A 22972-nucleotide genomic window follows, 5' to 3' on the forward strand; every position below is an offset into this window, starting at 1 on the left:
TCTGGCAGCTGAAAATACACACACACAAAAACTTGTTAGGCTTTGGTTTTAACAGCCATGTTATTTCATCATTCATAAACAGAAAAAAAATGAGACTGTGAGAAAATAAATGTTTTATTCACCGTTATTCACACAGAAAATAATAATCTTTGCAACACATAACCTCTCACACTTCTTACAGATCATGCTAATACCCATTTCACAAAGGCCAAAAGTGCAAACTTGTGCTTAGTATAATGCATATACTGTATGCTGACTTAAAAAATTAATATAAAACAGTTAAAACAAGTATGAGTAGATACTCACAGCCAACAATTAGAGAACTTCAGACGTTTTGAAAATCACAAGCTTTAACAGAAGTAAGGTTATGTGAAGTGACTATAAGTATGATACAGAAACTTCAGTGCTTATATTGTAAAAACGGATAAAAATATGTCATTGCTGGTTGCTCTGCTCATTTTAAGGCATAATTTTCCACTGACATAACATTAAAATTGTGTAAGGGTAAGAAAGACTTTCTTTTTTTCTCCATAATAATGTATTGAAGAACAATTTGGCTTGATCCAGAGATTTGCCAATTTGTTGGTGTTAATAGTGACAGCAAAATTGCATATACAGTCCATGCTCTTCAATCAGTCAGCAGCAATAGTTGCTGGGATTCCTCAGGTACGGCACGGCTCAAGATGGAGTACCACGGAGCTCCAGCCACAGGAGGAGAAGAGGGGGACGGTGTGGGAAGAGCAGCTGTCTTCAATCCAGGAGCTGCAACTCTGGTCAGACCCACCCTCTCTTTTAAGATCTGAGAGGATACAACACTTGATATGATATGAAGCAGTCACAATCATAACATTTTGGCTAACTGGCTTAATTGTCATAATTGCAACCAACAATATCATTGTTTTATTCATATCACAGTGTGAGCTTGTATATGTACTGTAAGTATGACTATATTTCTTTGAAGACTTTGCAAACAAATACTGCTAGGTAGAATGACAAATCATTTTTAGATTTTTTAAATTATTAAAATAATTACAAATGTATAAATGTAATATTTAGGTATAACAAAATGTGTAAATTATTATTAATATATTATTATAAATTCTTCACTTTTATGCATCATTTTAAAGGTACATTCAGTAGTTTGGTGCCAATTTAAAAGTTTTACACATTAAGAAATAAATTGTATTTTTGTGAAAAGTCATTTGAATGGTGCACGCTCATATGAGACTGTATTCATGATAGTTTTCTATAAAAACTGTTTATTTATGGTGTGGGCCGTCTAACATCGTTGTGGTATTTGTACTTAAAGTACATAAAGAAAAGCGATGCCAACGTTAGCTAAAGAACCAGAAATGATCTTCTTTCACTTAGAACTCCCTTATTTGAATGTCAAAATGTTATTGAAATTATGCACAATAACCATTGTTATCTCAAACGACAGAATATGACAGTTTAACTATACAGTGCACAAATGATGCTTTGGTCTACTGCATAGTAACATGAATGCTTTAAATCCAGTAAGCACTAACCTGCCGCAGTCTGTCCTCGTACCGGTGATCCGGCTCTAAAGGTTGTTTGTCTGGGACTGGCACTTTCCAGCGGTCCATTTCTACCCTCAACTCCGCACCATCAAACAGTACCAAAGGATCCAGTGCACTGTTGTTTATAAGCTCCACCAGACACTCTTTATAATGTAACCTAAAAGTGAGCATAACATTTGAGAAAATCTCTGGGTTTGCATTTATGAAAGAACATATTTCACAGAATGATAAAGGATTATCAAAGTAAGTTCTCCTTACGTGCAGTAACCATTGTACTCGGCTTGTCGACCACATGGCTCCTCTTTCACAGCTCCTGTTTCTTGGACCTCCATTACACCACAGATGCCTACAAGGACACATTTGAATATGCACTGAAATGTGACATTTAAACATCCGATATTCACACGTAGGCTTATTTCAAATGATGTACCTTTAGAGTGTCTCCCCACCGAATCTTTGCGGCTGAACATGAGAGGATGTGATATCCCATAGTGCTGAAAAGATGAATAAATGTAGCTCAGCCAATTTTAACGGCGGCAGGGTATGATGGATGTTTAGGGTTTAAGGCCCCGATAAACTCACAATGAAGTTCTTTTTCGTTCTTCGCTTAGGGGTAAAAAGAAGTTTGAAATACATGAGCAGCGGTATACTGTTAGTGAACATCTGACGCCACCCATACTGCTGAGAGCGGTGTTTAGATGAATATGTAATATGTATTATTTCTTTGAATAACAAACACAACAAAAATGACAGCGGTGAGAAAACAGCAGTTAAAAAAACATCTGATCATTGCGACACAGATATGTTTGCACGAGCTTAGCAGTTCAGCACTCGAGTAGTCAAGTCACGTCATGTTTATTTATAATCCAAGTTATACAATGTATTGCTTTACAGTATTAAACATGAAAAACAGTGACAGTGTCAACTTAATTTTCTACTATGAAGCAGCTTTCCAGTGCGTTCATGTTTTATATGCATCTGATCTCAACGGACTGAATAGAAGAAATGAACTGGAGAAGATTTCCACGTCAAAGAAGGCGGAGCCTCACAGCACACCTACCCGTTACGTAATCGCCATGGTAGTTCGAAGGTGTTTACCAGCTTTGGTGAGCTATTTTGAACTCCTGAAATGAACTTAATTTTGGCCTCATTTTGATCGAAATGACATCACACCAGTTTGCTCTTTGATTTCGCTTGAAGTATATCGGGGCCCTTATGCTAGATTACAGTAGAGAGGTCTGTCACCTGCAGCAGGGTCCGTAGTCTCGGGACACTCCAGTCTCTCAGATGATATAGGCAGTTTCGAGGATGGTGAGCATGTAACCCTTTAGCTGTGCACTCGATTGAAAAATTACAGGCCTGTAAGGACAACAGATGCTAATTAATTGATACAGAGCTCTGTGGTAACTACACTGACAACTGCTGAGAGAACTAAACTTACAGAGCCTTGTTTAAATGGCTGACTGCAGCCTCCACAGAATTCGTGCTGGCACTGAGTGCATCTGAAATGCAAACAGCCTCCTCTAGCCAGGAAGAAGCGAAATTTGCATTTTGGACAGTCTGAAAGGGACATGGAGAACGTTACAACCTGGTAAAAAGTTCCAACAAGAAACTTTTGCACCAAGAACCCTCATTGAGAGTTTTTGTTTTACCTATTTTGTTCCTGCTGAGGAGCTGCTCCAGCCTTGAGTTCTGGTACTCGGGGCTGTTGAGCTGCTCCCACTCTTTGAACTTCTTACATGAGATTCCTTCATGCTGTGGAGCCCACTAGAAAACAAGCATCAGATCAACAGCATCCATAAATATGAGATACCAAGTACAATCACAATGCAGGGAATCAACAATAAGGCTGCTTCTCAATTCTAAGAATGCAAAGAACGGACTTGCATTCTCGCAGAGACCGCTCTTGCCAGGCTCCCTTGAAAGAACAAACTAGGAAGGACACAAAACGCATCTTTGTGTGAATTGAGATGTGCTGTGAGCTTGTTGCTCAACTGACCGTTCAGCACATTTTAGGCAGTGGGACAGCACCATCCAATACACAATAAATAAAACATAACTTCACAGATATTGAAAAATGACCTTGCATAACTGCTATTATTTGATATATTTTTAATGAGTATTTGTGTAAATGAGTACGTATATTTAATGTTACGCTTTGTCAACTTTAAGATTCTTTTAAATGTGCCAATTAAAAAGCACTACAGTCTTTCTCCAGGTATTTATAACTTTATTAAAATTATGCCAAACAAAACAACAAATGTTTGCTTTCATGAGCCGTCACGTATTTACGAGCTTTCAGCAGGAATCTCGTGAGTGAGAACAAGCTTACAGGCTTCCGTACGTAGTCCGCCTGAGATAACTTCTGGGATTTTTAACCGTTCAATACTCTCAAGTCTATACTTGATGCATCCTCGATATTAAGAACACATCCAGGTACTTTCATGTGTTCTCTGTACTTGTGTTCTTGAGTATTGGAAACAGACTTTGACAGTTGATGATGAGGTAGTACAAAAACACAAGGATGTAAGATCACCTAAGAATGCATTTTGAGAAACAGCCTAAGAATTGTTTAGTTCAGATGTGTACTTGTCTGGCAACCATTTTCAATAGCCCCAGTTCACGTTCTTTCTAGCAACGTCACAAAAACATTTTTTTTTAATATAATAACTGACTAACTTCGCTTCCGTCTTCCATATTCACTGAGCAAACAAAGAACTACCAGTATGTAAAATCTTTTGAATGACACCCATCAGCGCAGATTTGTGATTAATGTTGATCTAGAGTGACGTAAAAGTTGAATGAATTCTGATATGACTGTTCAGACTGAGGTCGCATTGCAAAACATCAGGCTTAAGTAGCTCCTGACTTGCCGATTTAGGAGAAACTCTTAAAAATAATGGGTGTGTCAGACTCAGTCCTATTTGTAGGACTCCTAAATTTTTGCTCTAAGAGTATTTCACAAAGCATTTTAGCGCTAAAACCAGCTCCTAAATCTGTGAAAAGTTAGAGGTAGTCAAGAGGACTCCTAAATCACTAAGACCAAATCACAAACAATCCTAAAATCCGCCCAAAGACATTGTACACTATCGAGGCAATAGGTGATAGAGCCTTGGGTGCTGAACCTTTTCTTCATAAATGCAATCAATATTTTGATTTATAGACTTTAATCTGGGATGACATAACATAAAGGTTCATTTATGTATAGGCAATATGCATTGATTATGTAGAATAAAGCACTGCAATCGAGTTGAAAATAATGTCCCATTGTCAGAGCCAATAGCCTTTTGGGAAGCTCAGGTGAAATGAGTTTCAGTTCCAGCTAGTGGACTTTTCCCGATCCCGTCCCCTCTTTCTCTCTCCCACTTCGCTTCCTATATATTCACTGTCCTATCATAATAAAAGTCAAAAATAAATAAATATTGCCCCATTACCTGTAGCAGTTGTTTCACAAATTTACACTTACAAGTAATCGAATAGAGTAAAAAAGTAAAATAAGTGCTTTTTTGTCGTGCTGTCCGAGGGGATCGAGGGCTCCGAGCTCGGAATTTAGTCCAAACCCAGAATACTCCCCCGTATCCCCGGCTGGGGATAGGAACCAGCCGAGAGTGAGGAGTCGGGGTGGCGGAGTGGCGGAGGGATGCAGAAAACTGTCGAGGTAACTAGGTGAGTCGGCTGTGTATATACATATGCCCCGATCCTCTTGAGCTTTGTTTATAAAACATAATTTATCACCTGAATTCAATATCTCAAGATGTAGACAATGTAAGAGGCTGACAATTAGCTGAACTCGTTTAATTAGTGACACTTAGCCTAGATTTTAATATCTTTATTTGAATATGACAACATTTTTATATTAAAACCTTTATTTGAATATGGCAACATTTTATTTTAAAACATTAATTTGAATATGGCAACATGATACCTCATTCTACAATATTTCTATGATTAAATCACTGACAAAGACCAATCAGCCAATCACTGTGGTCGTAGTTAGTAAGCATGTTGAGATCATCCATAGCAACGAGGTCAACCCCGCCCTTTTGTCTTAGCTTAAGACTTCTCTCTATTGCTTATTAAAAGATGGTCTCAGCAGCTTTGTGAATAGGTTTTAAGAGAAAACTCTCAAGAACTTTTACTGCTATTTAGGAGAACTCTAAGTGGTAAGATAAAATGTTTTGTGAATACGGCCCCAGACCTGTATCTGATTTAGGAACACATAAGAAAGTGGCCCAAATCAGAATCGATGGTTTGTGCTGTTCACACTGTTATGAAAAAAACAGATCTGAGTCAAGAATGAGCAGAAAAAATCAGATTTGGGCCACTTCTGCCTGCAGTCTGAACGTAGCTTAAGGCATAAGATGCAAAACATTAAATTATGGTTTGCAAAAGCAAAACCTACCGGCCTTTTACATTGAAAGCATGTGCTTTTCCCACAGCTGGGGCAGTCCATCCTCAGCCTGTCTGCTTCATGAAGGAGCCCAAAGCAACACTAAAAAAAAAAACAGTGACAACTTTACAAAAATATAAACAGACATAAATTGCTATCATGGTCAGACCTGACATTATACAGCATAAAACAATCTGTGAATGATGGAACTTACATGTGCACACCAGCGGAAGTTGGGCATTTCCTGCAGTGCCTGGTCTCTGAGCTTCCTCTGGAAGAGCTCGTGGATCTGGGGGTCTAAATAATACCTGATCTACACAAACAAAAACATTTACAGTTAGTCATATTCTATATTCAATTTCATATGGTCTATATTTCAATAAATCAGGCACAAGGTAAAAAAAGCTCCACACCTGTGTGTCGAGTAGACTGAAATACTCCATAGACTCCTCCCTGCGGCCTCCTCGTACATCGGGAAGATTACAGAGGGGACACACAACATGTACTATATTCTTCTCCTTAATGACAGAGGAGAAGTACTTCTTAAAACAGCTCTCACAGAATGTGCAAGAGCAGTGTGTCATGGTGACCATCTGAAGAGGAAAAGAGAGGCAGATACTACATTTAGGACTATGAAAGAGATATATCCTACAGTGTAGTATCCTCATGTGTACAATACCACGGGCTGCTTAAATACTCGATTCTGATTGGCTGGAAGGTGTGCCGTAAAACCGTTTAATGCACAGGTAGTTCCAGTCAGTTTGATTACAGTTCGAAATTAATCCGCTACTATAAACATTGGTCACCATAGTAACACAGTTCCACTTGCAAACAGAGTGAGAGAGAGACACATATGAAACCATTTATTTAGATAGGCTAAATGGATGATTTTTGCATATCGTTTAATTTGTATGGTGAATATGGCAATTTTGAGAAATGGGCCCAGGCACAAGACGAAATAGAAGACTTGGAGAAGACGTTGAATGACAAAAAGCGGCACAAAGAATTAACACAGACAGAGCTAGATATGGTCGAAGACGACAAAGATGAGGTCAATACTAAAAAGACAACTAAATGGGCAGTTAACACTTTAAGTGACTTTTTGCGCCAAAGACAGAACAATTGTGATTTCGAGACCTACTCTGCTTCTCTTTTAAATGAGACATTGCGGGAGTTTTATGCCTCTGTTCAGTCTACCGCTGGACGCGAATACAGTGTGTTGCAAGTTTGATGTGTCTCAGAGCAGGTCTAAAACGTCACATTACAAAATACAACATCATAAGTGATAAAGACTTCATGTCAAGCAATGCAGCAAGCAAGCAATCAGTTTTAAAGCCCTACAGGAAAAATGGAAAAGACACCAGCGTTCATCATCCGCGTAGTACTGAGTCTGACTTGGAGAAAATTTGAAATGCACCCGCACTCTCCCCTTTCACACCCACAGGACTTGTAAGAAAAGTTTGGTTTGATATACAGCTAATTCATTTAAATAAATGACATGATTAGTTCAAATAAAGATTGCCTTGTCACTGTCAGTGTTGCCTGTCATTCATAAATTGTAAATCAATTTTAATAAATCCATAAAAGAATCATTAAGTTAGCTATATGGTTAAGCAACGAGGGGACTGTAGACTTTAAAGAAGAGACGCACACAGGTAACTCGCGCATGCATCTCTCTCTCTCTCTCTCTCTCTCTGTTCCTTCTCTTTCAGTTCTCTGTCTCTCTCTTTTAATAATGAATTTAAATAAATGTGATAATTCATTCACTTTATTTAAAGCGGACGGAGTGCTAGAACTAACGAGCCGTAACTTAGGAAAATAACCGTAATTTTTACACATCTGTTAAAAACTTACACTGTATTTTTACAGTAAAATTACATTACACTCCGCTTCGCGTCGGGTGGTTCTTCGCCTCTACGTCGTGCATTAAAATCCTTTAATGCATGGCTAGCCGTGGATTAACCCTTACATAACTAATATCAGGGCTAAACAATAAGGATTGCTGAATGTCTTGGGGCCAGAGAGAGAGTTTCATGCTAAAAATAAATGTTCTGTAAAATTAAGTCCTGAATTTGCAGTAATCATAATCATTTAATGATATTATTATTAAATATTGTAATAACCATAGTAATATGATCATTACAATAATAAGTGAATAATAATAAATAGAAAAATATATTTTACGATTCAAACGTTTAAAAAAAAATTTTTTTTTGAAAGAAGTCTCTTATGCTCACTAAGCTGCATTTATTTTATTGAAAATACGGTAAAAACAACAATATTATTCAATATTATTACTATTTAAAACAACTCTAATCATTTAAAATGTCATTTATTCCTGTGATAGCAAAGCTGAATTTTCAGCATCATTACTCCAGTCGTCAGTGTCACTTGATCCTTCAGAGATGTATTCTAATATGCTGAACTGCTGCTCAAGCATTTCTTATTATCAATGTTGAAAAAAATTGTGCTGTTTAATATTTCTTGAGAAAACCCAATGCATTTTTTTCAGGATTCTTTGATGAATAGAAAGTTCAAAAGACCAGCATTTACTTGAAATATAAATCTTTTGTAACATTATAAATGTCTTCACTGTCACTTCTAAACAATTGAATGCAACCTAGCTGAATAAAAGTATTCATTCATTAAAAAACGAAATGTATTACTGGCCCAAAACTTTTGAACGGTAGTGTATTAATTATTATCATTAAATATCAATAGAATGCATAATGATCATTTGAGGTAAATAACAATTTCAAGTTGGCTCCATATTTTTAGGTCAAGAACAAAATTCACTTATTCTCACCCTGTTGAAGGAAACTTGCTCCTGGCATATAGGACAATCGTGGCAGAGATATTTCAGAGCAGAAGGGAGGTCTCGGCATGACTGCACTGCTTCCAGTACATCTGTGGAGCTGAAACTGCACCCCTCCAGACTCAAGATGCTCTTAAACATTTCGGCTTTCTCACCTTGGACACCACCTGGGATCTGACAGTAGGTTCTTTGTATAGTTCAATCCTGTACAAAATGGGTGAGTGAAAAATAGGTGAAAAAGGCTATCTTGCTTTTGGCCTTCTCTTACCTCCATGTCCTCAAACTTCTTCAGCTGAATAAGAAATCCCTGCTCGTTAATGCTAATCACCCTGTCAGGCTGCCTCAGAACATGCTCTGCATCTGGGAAAACACAAAACATTAAAACCTTTCATTGAAATAGTAACTGTTTGTTTAGTGTTGGTTACAAGTTATGTCCCATAGTACCTCTCTGATTTCTGAAGAGCACCCAGGCCTGGTCTGGCTGCGCTGCAGGGTATTTGACATCCAGAACCTCTCCTCCTGCATTCTGCTTTCTCTGGAAGTAGATGGTGAGCTTGTTCTTCATCTTGCTGGGAGAGATGCCCACAGGAAGCCTGCTCACCACCACCTTGTGATGGTCGTCCACTAATCCTGGGTGAACCCTGGGACTCCCACCGCAATCCTGCCACGGTCCTTCATGAGAGAATTAAAGTCAATTTTAATTCAGTGTAACGTTAGCATTATTTTACACAATGTGTGTAAGAGGCACCAGTACAAACTGGAACAACGTTACAATCAGGGTTCTAAATTAACACCCGCCAACCCGCCAAATGCGGGTTAAAATTCATTTTGGCGGGTGTTAATAAAAACTTACTAGCCAGTTTGGCCGGTGATGCATAAGGTTCTGTTCTCGGTCATTTAATCCCCCTGGCAGTACTTCCTACATTTCCCATAAACACTGTGCCGTAATGCTATGTGATGACGTTTCATACGCCCATTGGCTGCGCGCAGTTTGCAGTGAAACCAGCGCGAGAAATGATCATGGAAACAAACGGAGCGTACGCGTCCGTCCACCAGAAAACACAAGGAAGATGAAGAACGAGCCAGAGCAGGGAGCAGACTGAAAGAGGAGGGAGCTAGTAAAGTAGCTAAAGTAAAAAGTTAAGATTAAACTAAATGCGGCGGTGGTTGGGACAGACTTCTGGGTTTAAATTTAAATGTCGTTTAACGAGAGATAGCCTACGTTATTTTTTTTAAGTTTAAGGTTATTATTAAGTTTAATTATTTCTTACAAGCTTATACATTAGGCAATAGCCTATACACAACAAGCTTACTATATATCTTAAGGTTTTCTTTTAGTTGAAAACATTAAACAATATGTGTAAACAAAATATATAAACAACAAAAGCATTTAAGCTCAGGCAGCGCAAACGGGGAAAAAACGCAAAAAAAAAAAAAGCAGACTGCGCAGTTATCGTACAGAACGTAGTCAGCCAACTCGAGTCAGCATATGATTATCGTGTTTATATTGTTTCACGTTCATGTTGAGAAAAACAATAATATCCACATGCTCGAGTGAGAAAACGCGCTGCGCTGACACACAGGCGTTGCAGAGACGCGCGCGCGTGTGTGTGTGCAAAGTGAAGTAACAGCACTTTGCGTTTTCTGTTCTTAAACCTGTCTCCCTCAACGAAACTTAAAGGAAGCATATGTCAAAATCATTTTGCTACCAGAAGATATCGGGGTACAGCTGCTGACCTGCAGTCGTTAATGCAGTGATGGACAGCTGCTTCCTCAGTCGACTGCTGTTTCTTTGGATTTCATGTGATTTCTCATTGTGGTGGTGATATTATGATAATAATAATAATTAATAATTGATTAAACGTAATTCCATTTTGTAATAGGCTATCATTTTCATCTAAGTAATTCCAAACTTCGCGAGGCAGACAACGACATTATGTGATCAAAAACACAATCCACTTGTTAAATGCTCCACCCAGTGCATTTAATTATAACTGCGAAAAAAAATTGAAGAAAAAAAGTATTAGTATTAGTATTTTATTTTTTTAATAATAATTACAGAGCGAAAATTCGAATATTCGTGCACATCCCTAATAGAGATAGATCCCAAACTTGAAATGAAATGTTTGCACTTTCTGTCTTGTATTGTACTTTATATGTGTTTTTCATGCCAACAATGTTAATACAATTATCAAATGCATTCAGTGGCACTCATAATTTCTCTTATTTTCACCGGAAAAAATTTGGCTAGTGGAAATTCTAAATGGCTCGTTACTTTAGAAAGTTAAAAGTTAATTTAGAACCCTGGTTACAATCACTTGCATGTTACGTTGAACATACATACTGTTCAATACATATGTTTTAAATTCAGACAATGAATGTCCAGCAATTGGACAGTTCAAGCTCAATTATAATCCAGTTAAACGATCTGGGTGGGACATATTGAAGCTACTTTATAGCCATGAATCTTGATTAGCTACTTTTTCGTCTGCGGAAGATGTAGAGTGTAAAGTAAAAATCCCATTCACTATCTCCATAGGGCAATTGACATTTAACAATAACTTATAAACAGTTATAGATAGACCTACTGTGAGCTACTGTATAAGGTTGTTCTGTCCACACTGTCCACATTCTGTGGCCATCAGACCACACACATACACACTATATATACAGTACATGTGTGTCATTGACAAATATAGCTTCAAAAAAGTAAAAAAAAATATATATTTTCAAAAATGATGTAATGCATATTTTTGAGTCATTCAATTCAATTCAATTCAAATTTATTTGTATAGCGCTTTTCACAATACATACTAGTCATGAACAAGTTTCCGTTGTTAAATAACATTTCAAAATGTTTAATTTTTTTTTTTTTACTGTTTTTATGTCAGGTGGTACAGCCAAATAGTTGTATGTATACATACTGTAGTTTTACCACCTGACATGAAAGTGTACCAACCTACCCATACTTGAAATTAGAAGTTTTTACCAGTATTTGAGAGAGATCTACAAATCATTTCATTCTGCCATAAGGATCAGTTGGGCTCCTCTGGATGATGCATGATCATGTTTACTGGTTTTACATTGTCAATTCATAATAAAAGAGCCATGTTTGCAGTTGTGCCACTCTGACATTTAAGAGTATACAAATTGATGGACAAAAGTTTTAAAACTAATGATATTTATAAAATGTGTTTATATGAAAGGTTTCAAACCTAATATGATGCCATAGTATTTTTTATTATTAAGACAATTTTAAATAGTTTTCTTAGTCTGTTCATTTGTTCGGACAGAAGTGATATGTCATAAATTATTTTAAAAGGAAATAATAATAATGATAATTTGATTGGAAAAAAGTTTCACTGGAAGAGAAAGGTAAGACTTTTATTTTGTCATATTTTAAGAGTATACTAGCACAAAAAGCCACAAAACTCCAATATTGACATCTTGAGGTCTTTAAAAACAAGGTTAAATGATGTGTAATTTACCTTTCTCCCTGTTGCTTAACTGGTACACGTTGACAACTCTTTGTAACTGAAGGCTTTTGAACATGTCGTCTATGTCATCTACATTAGAAGTACTGCTGGTGGGAGCTGAAGCAGAGGTAATCTTTTATTAATTCATAACTGTACAAAGGGCGTTTTAAAATATCACTGCTGAATAATTCCAAAAAACAAACAAAAAACATATTACCTGAGGCAGGAGAAATGAATGGGTTTGTTTGGTGGTTGGTGTCCAAAGCTTGTGCACCAAATGTGATTCCAAAATCCAGCAACTCTTGCGTGTATGATCTCCTTACCCCACTCATCTCTGTTTCACTGACTTGATTCAGGTTCACCTGGGACTTTGTACTCTTGGGTAGGACTAGTGAAGGAAACATTACGGTTAGCCAGGAATAAAAAGTGAAAGTCTGAAACATTAATTCATAAGACTAAATCGATAATCTCGGAAACTGTAATGGATCAGCATGCTGCCTGCTTTCTGCTTCCAAGATGGAGATTTCGGCTTTTACATACTCTGACAAACTGAACTGTGGTGATCAGATGGGCAATGCAAGTATGAATTCAGCTGTCATTTCGACACATTACAGTGATGACTGTGAACGACTTGGCTTATTATAGTTAACTAAAACCTAAAACCATAAGAAAATATTTTTGTTACTTGAAATTGGAAAGTTAACTGAAATAAAAAATAAAAATAGAAAAAAGATTAAAAACGTATTTTAGAACATTTTTCATTTTCTAAAAATAACTAAAACTAAGAAAAAAGAGAATAAAAACTACAAAGACATATTAGCAAAATATCGAAAACTAATAAAAATTGCAAAAACATTTACAATACTTTTACTAAAATTAAAATTAAAACAGAAAATTTAAAAATAAACACAAATTAATAAAAACTATAATAGTATCTCAATAATGCTAAAATAACAATGGTATATAGAGAGTAAAAAAATGCATAAAACTGAAAATCTGAAGTAGTGAACAATCTATGCAAGACTAATATTCAGCACAAAAATCAATGTTTACTGTTGCTGGTATGCTGAGGCACAGATGAAGTGGACGTTTCGTGTTGAGCTGTTGACGTCTTCTGCATTGAACTGCTGCTTGTATGTGGCCAGCTGCTGCGCAAACAACAAAAAAGAAAATTGAAGACAACATCAGTACCACTGATCATTAAAAAGGTGATAAACTGAGAGACTGAGGCCAAATGCTTTTGATAAGAATGACTAAGCTGCAACTCAAACAAGCACTGACCTGCCATAGGATGAAACAGGATTTGGTTGAACTACCAGTTCAGTCGGCAGGTGCTTTGCTTGAGAATGTAGTGGAGGGGTTTGGACAGAATAGGTGGCAAATAGAGGAGTTTCGCGCTGAAAGGCGGCAATCATCTCCTCCAGAACTATAGACAAGTTTGACCACCCCTGGAAATCAAACATTTAAACCCAGAGTGACAAATATAAATGATTAACTTCAAATAAGTAATGGTGAAATAACTACATAACAGACTTACAATCTTCCAGTTGCTGAGACAGTGGAGAAGAATGCGACCATGGTCATCAACATTGCTGCTTTTAGCATTGATAACCATGGAGGGTGAAGGGCAGACGTAACACCTGGGTGGATTTTTGGGATGGGTCTCGTGGATCCAGATGCAAACTGGAATATTGTACTTGGAGTCTTTGTAACAACATAAAACATACTATATGAGTTTCAGTTGGTGGAAAGCCAATAAAATAAATAAAGAACAATATAAACATGGGAAGGGATGAGTTATGTTACAGTAGATCTTCTGAAACCAGTTACCTTCATATGTTACAGGAACAGTGCCACCCAAATAAACCAACTTCCTCTTATCATTGTTGGGATAGACTGTAAAAAGAGAAGACAACCGAACTCAGCAAATACACATGCAAGAAAATGCGCACAGTAAGCAAAAATTCTACATATCTGTTATACACTTGTTTTTAAGAGTTTTCATTTTATAGAGAAGACAGGGATAATCTGTATACCCCAGTCAATATTTATCAGTGTTCAATCCTTTCAATAGTCAATTTCTGTATAGGCACAAACCGTAAGGTCAATTCACACCAAGAACTAAAACTATAAAGATTACTACACTACCATGCAATAACAATAAAGATTAAATAAAATAAATTAATACTTTTGTTCAGTGATTTCATATATATTGTTCCTTAGTGTCGTTTTCATTATAGTTGTGGTGTGGATTTGTTAGAGCATTTTCATAGTCTTGCTAAATAGCAAAAATGCTATTGAACATAATTTATAACATAGCTCGCTGTTATTTTTTTGTAAAAAAAGAAACATGCTGAACTTGTACGACAATACCCCCCGATTGCAGGGTATGTAAACTATTACAGGCCTTTCAGAAGGCTATTATTGGCAAAATATAAACAGTAATTATGAAACACAAAGCAATTCATGGAACAGCAACTCTTCTCTGCATGTATGCCATTGTGGTTTTATTGTGTCCACTGTTCTGTTGGTGATATTAAGTTTCAGTTTAAGTCACAAAAAGCATTTCAATTTAAGCGGGGTTTGAACAAATGTGTTTGAAAACCACTGTTAGAAAAAAAGACATTTCTGTAATTAGACATTTGACTCATAGTTAGCCTTAGTTATGACAATATTTTCCTGTGTGACAACTAGCCCTGATCTCCCCTACTTATTTACATGAAACGACTGCCATAATCCATTTAACTACTACTTTTTTATTAAAAAAATTAATTTGTTTAAATGTATATATAATTTTAGTTTAAGTGTTAGCAACTGTTGTTTTTTTGTTCGATGGATTAATATAACAGATTGAATTTAGGATTTTATTCACATAACAGATCAGCGAACATAAAGAGAAGTTTAACCATACGTGCTATAACGAAATAGAACAAACCTCATTGGTTCTTGCGGAAGCTCAAAGTGCTGCGTAACACACGAGAATAAACCTCATTGGTTCTTGCGGAAGCTCGAAGTGCTGCGTAACACACGAGAATAAACCTCATTGGTTCTTGCGGAAGCTCAAAGTGCTGCGTAACACACGAGAATAAACCTCATTGGTTCTTGCGGAAGCTCGAAGTGCTGCGTAACACACGAGAATAAACCTCATTGGTTCTTGCGGAAGCTCAAAGTGCTGCGTAACACACGAGAATAAACCTCATTGGTTCTTGCGGAAGCTCGAAGTGGTGCATAACACACGAGAATAAACCTCATTGGTTCTTGCACGTCGAGCGAACATGCTTGTGTGCTTCCGTTTACCATAACTGATGTGTGAGTTGATTAATGTTTATATGTGAATAAAAGCTTCAATTAAATCGGTTCATCATATAAAGTGATTGTGTCTCTTCAACACTCAATCCATATGGATTAGTTTTACGATCTCTTTATTAACTTTTTGAAGCGTCAAAGTCAGTTGCGTGGACTGTCAATGGAGGGACAGAAAGCTCTCAAATTTCATTCAAAAGATTTTCATTTGTGATCCGAAGATGAAAGAAAGTCCTACGAGTTTGGAACGACTTGAGGGTGAGTAAAATATGACAGAATTTTCATTTTTGGGTGAAATAACCCAAACTACCCCTGCTACACAGACAAAGATCTGTTCTAGACCACTGCTGTGCTTTCAAATATCAACTTACGATAATAGTCCACGTATAGCTGCAGGTTTGGGAAAACTGCCGACACATCTTTGATGTCATCAAGCACATCATCTGGGTAGCAGTAATTACACTATTGAGAAAATGTCAAGATAGTGATCAGGACATAGTGACAACAGGATCCTGTCTGATGCACCACAACGTCAACAAGACAAATTTCACTAATAGAAGATTAATATGGTAACCAATATAGTTAATTTTTTTTTTCAACAAAACTGTGGTAACCTATTTAATCATCAATATCAAACGCAAAGTAAACAAAATTTGACTGAAGATTCTGAAAGGAGATCCCCGAGGGAGTTATCATGATAGCTGATCGGACAGCTGCTCATATTGAAATATCTAGTTCAGTATATTATCATCTGGCTCAGTTTTGATCTCGATGCACTACCGATAATTAGCTTGTTGTAGTATCCTCAGTACTAATCAATACACAGCAGACATCGAGGTAGCTTTATCTGGGAGTTTACTGAACACCGGACATCCATACAAACAGTACCAGCCAGTACAACAACATGAGCCTGCAGATTCTTCCTCGGCTATATACCCCCATACTCCTTTGACTGAGCTACTACTGCCACCTAGTGTACAATTCAAATATGACAAAGATAACTCTCCCCATCTACCACATTCCTTCCCCCTTAAGCTCCTGCCTTCTTCCAAACCCCCAACATCACTTTAACATGTGTCAGTCATATTTAACTTTAAAAATTTTTTTTTTTTTTTTTTTAACACTCATAGTCCTTCAAATAACTTGGTTTCGAAACAGTTCTCAACGACCGGCGTACCGGGGCAATCGAGGATAGTGACTGCCTTGGAGTACCTGGAGGTTGAAAGTCCATCACTACTGGTTTGGCCTTTTCTGAAAAAGTTTTTTCCACACTTTGAGTGATTGTCTCTGGAACAACGCAGGTTTCCTCGGGAATGGATATCTCTGATGCTGCCACAGCTGCCGCTGAAGATTCAGACAACCCCAAGGGTTCCAGAATCTTTGGTTCCATCCAGTCCTTATCCTCAGAACTGGCCAATATCTGGTCGACATGTCTGCGCACAATGTTGCCACCTCCTAACATGACCTTGTAAGAGACAGGACCTGTCATCTTGATAATGAACCCGGGAATCCACTTAGGTCCATGACTGAAATTCCTTGTGATCACTGCATCTCCCTCCTGGAAACTTCTCCCGGAACCTTGCTTATCATGATGTTTCTTTTGAAAGCTCTGTTGCCGTTCCACCCTCCTTCGGCGGTCCGGATGAATAAAGTCTAATGTCGATCTCAACTTCCTGCCTTGTAACATTTCAGCAGGCGACAGCCCCGTAGTGGACTGTGGTGTAATGCGATAACTAAATAACACCCGTGATACTTTAGTGGCTAGGCTTCCCTCACCTGCCTTCTTCATCATCGCCTTGAATGTCTGGACTGCGCGTTCAGCACAACCATTAGAGGAAGCATGATAAGGAGCAGAAGTGATGTGTTCGATCCCATTCTTCTGCATGAACTCTCGGAATTCTGTACTCACAAAACATGAGCCGTTATCGGACACCATTGTCTCCGGTATTCCTTGATTGCTAAAGCTCTTCCTTAGACATTCAATCGTGCTGGCTGAAGTTGAGGTCGTTACCGGGTACACATCCATCCATTTGGAATGCGCGTCCATCAGAACCAAAAACATGTGTCCCATAAAAGGTCCTGCATAATCAACATGTAACCTTTGCCAGGGTTTGCTCGGCCACTCCCAGGGATGAAGAGGTGCTGGAGCTGGAGAATTACGATGTTCTTGGCATGCTACACATCTTTTAACGACCACTTCAATGTCCGCATCTAACTTGGGCCACCAGAAGTAGCTTCGTGCTAATGCCTTCATTCTAGTGATGCCGATGTGACCGTGATGTAGCTGCTGTATCAAGGCGTTCCGGCCTGGCGGCGGCACCACTACTCGTGAGCCCCACAGTACACATCCACCTTGCACACTTAACTCGGTTTTCCTCACAGCATATGGTTGGAAAACTGGATTTCCGTCTGGTGGCGGCCAACCATGTTGGACGAATTGCGCCACTCTGGACAACACAGGATCTCTGCTTGTCCATCTACTCATTTCTGCTGCTGAGACGAGAGTCACGTTCTCCAACATCAGCACTCGCTCCTCCTGCTCTTTCGTGACAGGCGGCTGAGGTAGAGGAAGTCGACTCAACGCATCCGCATTGCCATGATGTTTTCCGGGCTTGTAAACAATCTCATACTCATACGCTCTCAAGGCAACTGCCCAACGTTGTATACGAGGTGAAGCCATTTGAGGTACAGCCTTCATCTCATTAAAGAGAGCCAGTAGCGGTTTATGGTCCGTGCAAATGACAAACCTCCTTCCATATAAATATTTGTGGAACCGCTGAATGCCAAATATCACGGCCAGACCTTCTTTGTCCAGTTGGGAGTAGTTTAATTCAGCTGACGTTAATGTCCTAGACAGGAAACTGATTGGTCGTTCCTGCCCATTTGGCATGCGATGCGACAGCACCACACCCACACCATAAGGAGAGGCATCGCAGGCCAGGATCAGATCTTTTTGGCTGTCATAATGTACTAACACATCAGACGACAGCATGAGTCGCTTGGACTCCTCAAAAGCGTGCTCTTGTTCGCCCTTCCATTTCCAAGTGGTTTCTTTCCTTAATAGTTCATGTAAAGGCGACAACAATGTTGACAGGTGTGGCAGGAACCTGTTGTAATAGTTAAGCAGTCCTAGGTACGCTCTCAGTTCTGTGACATTAGTCGGTGCCGGTGCTTCTTGTATTGCCCTGACCTTGTGTGGCAAAGGATGAAGTCCAGCGGCGTCCACCTTATGACCCAGGAACTCTGCTTCCTGTTCCATGAACACACATTTGTTGCGCTTCAAGCGAAGACCAGCTTCCTGCAGTCGTGTCAACACCTGGTTCAGCGTTGCAAGGTGACCCTGGTCACTCTGGCCCGTCAGCAAAATGTCGTCCAGATAGACGGCCACATTCGGGATGCCGGCCACCAGACTCTCCATCATCCGTTGGAATATGGCTGGACTGGAGGAAACACCAAATGGAAGACGATTCACCTGAAACAGACCCTTGTGCGTATTAATAGTGACATATGGCTTAGATGTCTCATCAAGTACCACTTGCTGATATGCATGGCTCAGATCCAGTTTACTGAACCTTTTTCCTCCTGACAACTTCTCAAACAAGTCCTCCAATTTCGGTATTGGATACTGCTCAAGCTTCGATACCTGGTTGACAGTGAGCTTATAGTCACCACAAATGCGCACAGAATTATCAGCTTTTAACACAGGCACGATCGGTGCTGCCCACTCTGAGAACTTCACTGGCTCAATAACCCCCTGCTTTGTGAGTCTCTCTAACTCCACCTCCACCTTTTTCCTCATGGCATAGGGCACGGGCCGAGGTTTATAAAACTTTGGACTCACCCCTTCGGTAATGTAAATTTTTGCAGGTGGACCTCTCCAAGTACCCAGTTCCTCCTTGAACACATCTTCATTTTTCCGTAGCACATACTGCAATGTTAACTCTTGCTGCTCCATCTTATTTATACTGACACAGTTAATTCCCAGCTCCTTGATCCAAGCTCGGCCTAACAGGTTTGGACCTGGCCCTGTTACCACCACTACTGGTAGCTGTTTGACTTGGTCTTGGAACCTCACAGTCACCCTTGCCACTCCTAGTGTTGGTACTTTTTCGCCCGTATAGGTTTTCAACGTCATTGAACAGTCGTGCAACTCTTGGGTGTCCCCTGCGGTCCATAACTTGTCATATGCAGCCTTTGACAAAATCGTCACACTACAGCCAGTATCCACTTCGAATTCCACAATGTTCTCATTTATGTTAAGCTGTGCAGTAATGGGATCGATTTTCGTTAACTTTGGCTCTGTTAGATTGTACATCGTAAATACATCTTCATCACTCGTGACATTCTCCACAGATTCACTTATGTGATGCGCCAACTGATTTTTATCGTTCCTAAACCTTCCAGACTGCTTGTGCTTCCCTCTTCCCTCCCCCTTAAGCCACTGGTCAGCCAGAGGTGAGGATTTGCACACTCTCTTCAAATGTCCCTTTTTACCACAGCCATGGCACTTTTCATTGACAAAACGACAGTCTCTTGCCATATGTTCACCCCCACACCGGTAACATGTCAATGGTGTTGCTTTTCCTTGCCATTTATGGCTTGGGTTTGACTCCACATTATGCACTAGTAGTTGATTACTGACATTACTCCCGACGCCCTCCACAATTTTCAATTGCAAATCACGGACATCCCTATTGGCTGTCTCAATGGCCAGTGCCACTTTTAACGCTTTCTCAAATGTGAGCTCAGGCTCCGCCAACAATCTCCTCTGCATGCGATCGTCCGCTATGCCACACACGAGCCTGTCGCGTAGCATCTCTTTTAACTTATCGCCATAGTTGCAATGTTGCGCGAGCTCTCGCAGCACTGCCACGTACTCCATCACAGTTTCATTCACGGCTCTAGTCCGCGAATTAAACTTAAATCTTTGGACTATTTCACTGGGCTTTGGGTTATAATGTGACTGCAGCAGGTCTGTCAAATCTTTATATGATTTTTCGCCAGGCTTATTCGGGCTCAATAAGTTCCTCATTAAACTGTATGTCCGACTGCCAACAGAGCTTAACAATATTGCCCTCTTTTTTTCCTCATCCTCAATCCCATTCGCCACGAAAAAATGTCCCAATACCTCGACGTATTCCTCCCATGTTTGGGACTGATTGTCAAAAGCAGTAAGTGTTCCTACCATCGCCGTAGCCATCTCGACGTTTTGGTTAGCGTTAGCTGCCTCGTCAATCCACTTCCGTCAAATTTCCGCGTGATTGACTCCCAAGCTTCTTCCGAGCTCAACCGCCATCCTCGTCGCCAAATGTAGTATCCTCAGTACTAATCAATACACAGCAGACATCGAGGTAGCTTTATCTGGGAGTTTACTGAACACCGGACATCCATACAAACAGTACCAGCCAGTACAACAACATGAGCCTGCAGATTCTTCCTCGGCTATATACCCCCATACTCCTTTGACTGAGCTACTACTGCCACCTAGTGTACAATTCAAATATGACAAAGATAACTCTCCCCATCTACCACACTTGTTAGCTCAGTAAACATTAACGTTACAATCTGCCTCGCTAGTGTTGACAGTAAACCTACCTCGATAAGTGTTTGAAAACTCAGATCGGCTGTAACGCGCGACATCCTCTAACTGCACGAGCACCGCTCATGCATTCAGCGTCAATTGATATTAAAATCAAAACGAGAATTCATATATTTTGCTTCCTCCATCGCTTAAGTTTACATGTCATTCAGTCAGTTTTGGTTTCTTTTGCCCATGAACGTCACTACGTCTCGTTGATACCCAAAGTTGAAATTATGGCTGTAGTTGTCTGCCATATTGAGTGTGGCAGAAATGTAACGTTAGCTGTTCGAGTTTTTCTTTAGTTTTATGTTATTCCGATATTTGTTTATCAAACACCAGTGATTCAGCCAAACTGAATTTGTGTTCTAGATAATGACACGGAGTTAGAGGCAAAAGTCGAGTACAGATTAAAACAATATGCCTGTTTGTCGAGCATATAATATTGGCAGTAAACAACGTCCATTGTTGCAGTACCACTGGATGTCAGTATAACACATACAATCTCTGAGGACTCTGCACTGCATCCTAATACACCACCGAGAGAAATAACAGGTCAGCTTTTAATTACTGAGCAGCTTAGAGTCTATGTAGGTTTATCACTTATCTGTAAAAAATAAATTAATACTTTTATTCAGCAAGAATACATTAAATTGATCAAACGTAAAGACATTTATAATGCAACAAAAAAAAAATCAAATAAGTTCTGTTTTTCTGGGGAAAAAAATCCATCATGCTTTCCACAAAAATGCAGCACAGCTGTTTTCAACATAGATACAAATTAGAAATGTTTTATGAGCAGCAAATCAGCATAGAATGATTTCTGAAGGATCATGTGGCACTGGACTAATGATGCTGAAAATTTAGCCTAGCTTTGCCATCACAGGAATAAATTACATTTTAAATTGTAATAATATTGGCATATTATATATTGTCATATTATATATTATTTATAAAGGCTATATATATATATATATATATATATATGAAAAATACAAAAAGCTTGTGTAATAGGGAATTATATTTTGAATTAGCCTCCCCCCCCCCCCCCCCCACACAAAAAAAAATTTGTGGTCATATAATCAAATCGATATGAAAGTTTTGTGGTGTTATGCTGAGTGACAATGCAATGCGAATTTTGACCAGAGAGAGAGAGAAAAAAATGGATTGGTACATTAGCTATTTTAAAACTTACGGCAGGTAAAGTTGTAGGACATATTTTATCCCAAGAGTCGATGCATATCATACCTTTTAAAGCCATGAAATTGTATTTCCAAACTGATCTTCCTTCATAAAAACTGTTCAAATATTATGTGAAAGAAAAAGTCTGATTCCCATGGCCATCTCATGGTTTATCGTGACAGACAGCATCCAGAATTTAAGCTCCATGTAGTTGGCCGAAACAATCTTGCGCTATCCTACTGAGATAACACTGACTAATTTTCTGACTTATTTCCCATCCTCCAAGTTTATTTTTTTTCTGAACCATGAGGTGACCAGAACACAGGACTGAGGGGATGGACAGACAGGCCACAGAAAGAACAGTGATTTATGATGGAAAGGTAGAGATAAGAGAAGCAGTGAAACGAATGTAGTTGTCAGCACTCAATTGTGATGGCATGACCCGGGTTTCTACTGATGACACTGTCTACCTGTCATGTGTGATTATGCCATAGTGTGAAGGTGACCCCTAATATGAGCAAGTTCACTATAAGTGGGCCAATGCATCGGGGAAATAGGCATTCTGATAGATCTTGCCTTTTGATTTTCAATAGCCTATAATTTCAACCACCTTTTCTTCTTTAGTTATTCCCACAGATGTTTTAAATATAGGTCAAATCTCTATATGACCATAAATGTTCATTGTAT

At 38.9% G+C, this 22972-nt stretch overlaps 1 protein-coding gene across 2 annotated transcripts; it reads right to left on the bottom strand.

The window, feature by feature from the left end:
• Positions 1-101: 101 nt before the first annotated feature.
• Positions 102-21309, bottom strand: si:dkey-181m9.8 (uncharacterized). Of its 2 annotated transcripts, none has more exons than XM_056240948.1 (21): positions 21121-21309; positions 15897-15987; positions 14053-14118; positions 13760-13926; positions 13504-13670; positions 13276-13367; positions 12440-12610; positions 12235-12339; positions 9191-9418; positions 9015-9106; positions 8738-8920; positions 6345-6524; positions 6146-6244; positions 5944-6033; positions 3194-3308; positions 2983-3101; positions 2787-2900; positions 1972-2035; positions 1800-1887; positions 1530-1698; positions 102-799 (listed from the first exon to the last, which is right to left on the bottom strand). In XM_056240948.1, exons 1-21 carry the CDS (start codon positions 21163-21165, stop codon positions 629-631), a joined length of 2616 nt encoding a protein of 871 aa, XP_056096923.1. In that variant the 5' UTR covers positions 21166-21309; the 3' UTR covers positions 102-628. The 2 variants fall into 2 exon arrangements, with proteins under 2 accessions (XP_056096923.1, XP_056096922.1); XM_056240947.1 differs by having other exon boundaries at positions 13276-13370.
• Positions 21310-22972: the final 1663 nt, after the last annotated feature.

Source organism: Rhinichthys klamathensis, unplaced genomic scaffold (genome assembly GCF_029890125.1).
Source record: "Rhinichthys klamathensis goyatoka isolate OS25496 unplaced genomic scaffold, OSU_Roscu_1.1 h1tg000624l_1, whole genome shotgun sequence".
NCBI classification, from domain to species: domain Eukaryota; kingdom Metazoa; phylum Chordata; class Actinopteri; order Cypriniformes; family Leuciscidae; genus Rhinichthys; species Rhinichthys klamathensis.

Excerpts from the sequence above, each read along its gene's own strand:
- si:dkey-181m9.8 (XM_056240947.1), bottom strand. The coding sequence starts at position 21,165 with ATGTCGCGCGTTACAGCCGATCTGAGTTTTCAAACACTTATCGAG. Across the intron at positions 9,107-9,190 it reads GCTCTTCAGAAATCAGAGAG|ATGCAGAGCATGTTCTGAGG; the intron begins GTACTATGGGAC and ends GTGTTTTCCCAG. Across the intron at positions 1,699-1,799 it reads GAGTACAATGGTTACTGCAC|GTTACATTATAAAGAGTGTC; the intron begins GTAAGGAGAACT and ends GCTCACTTTTAG.